The sequence below is a fragment of the Eimeria maxima genome, genomic scaffold (assembly GCF_000499605.1).
Source record: "Eimeria maxima Weybridge genomic scaffold, Emw_scaff166, whole genome shotgun sequence".
Taxonomy (NCBI): domain Eukaryota; phylum Apicomplexa; class Conoidasida; order Eucoccidiorida; family Eimeriidae; genus Eimeria; species Eimeria maxima.
Window position 1 is genome coordinate 46,637 of NW_013563573.1, and position 2,140 is coordinate 48,776.

Here is a 2,140-nt window from a genome sequence, read left to right on the forward strand (position 1 = left end):
GCATGCATGCAACGCATGCATGCATGCATGCATGCATGCATGCAGCAGCAAATAAATTATAGGGTAATGGGGCCCTCCCCTGCCGGCTTAAGGGGCCCCTTGAATGCCTCTAGGCTATTCTTATCAGCAGCAGAGGGAGAGGAAGGGGGCGCAGCAGCAGCAGCAGCAGCATCTGCTGCTGCAGCAGCAGACTGTCCTTCAGACTCCGACTCCTCTGATACTACATGCCCTGCAACAACAAACAAACAGCAGCAGCAGCAGCAATTGCAGCAACAGCAGCAGCAGCAATTGTAGCAGCAGCAGCAAAAACAGCAGCAGCACCAGAAACTACAGCAGCAGCAGCAGCAGCAGCAGCAGCAGAGTATTACCTTCTGGTGTGACCTCAAAGCGTCTGTATTTTCTTTCTTTTTCTTCTCCTTTCTCAAACCTGAACACAAACCCCAAACCCTAAACCCTAAACCCTAAACCCTAAACCCTAAACCCTAAACCCTAGGAGACCCTAAAACCCTAATTACATCAAAATAGACAAGAAGAACGAGAGATAAAAAAGAAAGAGAAAGACGACATAAAAAGAGACAAAAGAGACAATAAGGAGACAAGAAAGAAGAGAACAAGAATAGAGAGAATAAAAGAGAGAAAAAGGAGACAAAAAAAGGAGACACCTAGATAGAAAATCTTAAATATATGATAAAAACATGAAAAAACGACGAAAAAAAAGCGCAAAAAAAAAAAGAAGAAGAATAAATAAATAAATAAATAAAATAAATAAAATAAATAAAATAAATAATTACCTAGTAAGTAATACAGAAATATTATCGCCAGAGAATGCTTGATATGCTTGCTCTAATAATTTAACTGCTGCCTCTGTTAAATCATTTTTTAATTCATATAAAAGTGTCATCATAAAATGTGACACAAATACCCAATTCATTGATTCAGGTTCGTATACACCTGCAGCAGCAGCAGCAGCAACAGCAGCAGCAGCAGCAGCAGCAACAGCAGCAGCAGGAGGAGCAGCAGGAGACAGACTTACTCCATCACCAAAAGCTCTAGATAATGCTAATATACCATCAACCCTAGGTACAGATGCAGGAGAAGAAGAGACAAACCCTCCTGCTTTTTTTATTCTCTCTAATTCCTCAGGGTTTGTTGGTTTATGATCACGAGATAAGATAGAGAATCCTCCACCAGCATGAAATAATGTACCACGAGAATCTCCTGTAAAAAAAAATACACTAAACCCTAAACCCTAAACCCTAAACCCTAAACCCTAAACCCTAAACCCTAGAAATCCTTCAAACCCTAGAAACCCTAGAATGAGTTGAAACCCTAAACCCTAGAAAGAGGAAGCATCTATCTAACACTGTTAACACTAAAACACCACCACCATGAAATAATGAACCACAAGAATCATCTATATATATAATATATAAACCCTAAACCCTAAACCCTAAACCCTAAACCCTAAACCCTAGAAATCTTGAAAAATGAATAAAACCACCATGTAAACCCCTGCCATAATATTTCCCTAATAAACCCTAATAAACCCTAATAAGGAGTAATAAACCCTAATAATATATCTTACCAACATTAGCAATAGTAATAAGAAATGCAGGTTGTTGTTGTCCTCCAATAGTAATAGATTGTATAGGTGTATAAAAAGCCCCAATCTTATCTTGTGTATCCAAGGAAGAAAGAAGGGGTTTAGAGGAAAAAGAAGATAAGACCTCACGACCAGACACAAGTAACTCACGGGGACTATCTAGCTCCTCTATTAATGCTACTATACCTGTATATACATAAATAAATAAATATATATATATATAAATATATTATTTATTTATTTATCTATTTATTTATCTATTTATTTATTTATATACATTTATTTAGGCATCCAATGGTCCATAAAAGGGATCCATGCATGCAGAGATCCATGCATGCATGCAGACAACAAAGGACAGAGGAGAGAGGAGACAGATAGTAAGGAGACAAAAGGAGACAAAAGGAGACAATAAAAGGAGACAATAAAAGGAGAAAAAAGGAGACAAAAAAAAAGGCAAAGAAAAAAAAAAGGAGACAAAAAAAAAAGGAGACAAAAAAAAAAAGGAGACAGAATTAGAAAAAAAAAAAAAAAAAAAAA

General features: G+C 37.1%; 1 protein-coding gene across 1 annotated transcript in view; it reads right to left on the reverse strand.

The window, feature by feature from the left end:
* Window positions 1-56: 56 nt before the first annotated feature.
* The window catches only part of EMWEY_00019100 (hypothetical protein, conserved), a gene marked incomplete at both ends in the record, with an annotated part of 2,349 nt that continues 265 nt past the window's right edge, over window positions 57-2,140 (reverse strand). Inside the window, 5 exons of the mRNA XM_013477700.1 lie at window positions 57-229; window positions 369-427; window positions 792-951; window positions 1,042-1,218; window positions 1,586-1,789. Of these exons, the coding sequence (XP_013333154.1) occupies window positions 57-229; window positions 369-427; window positions 792-951; window positions 1,042-1,218; window positions 1,586-1,789 (773 nt within the window). The remainder of the gene's footprint in view (window positions 230-368; window positions 428-791; window positions 952-1,041; window positions 1,219-1,585; window positions 1,790-2,140) is intronic.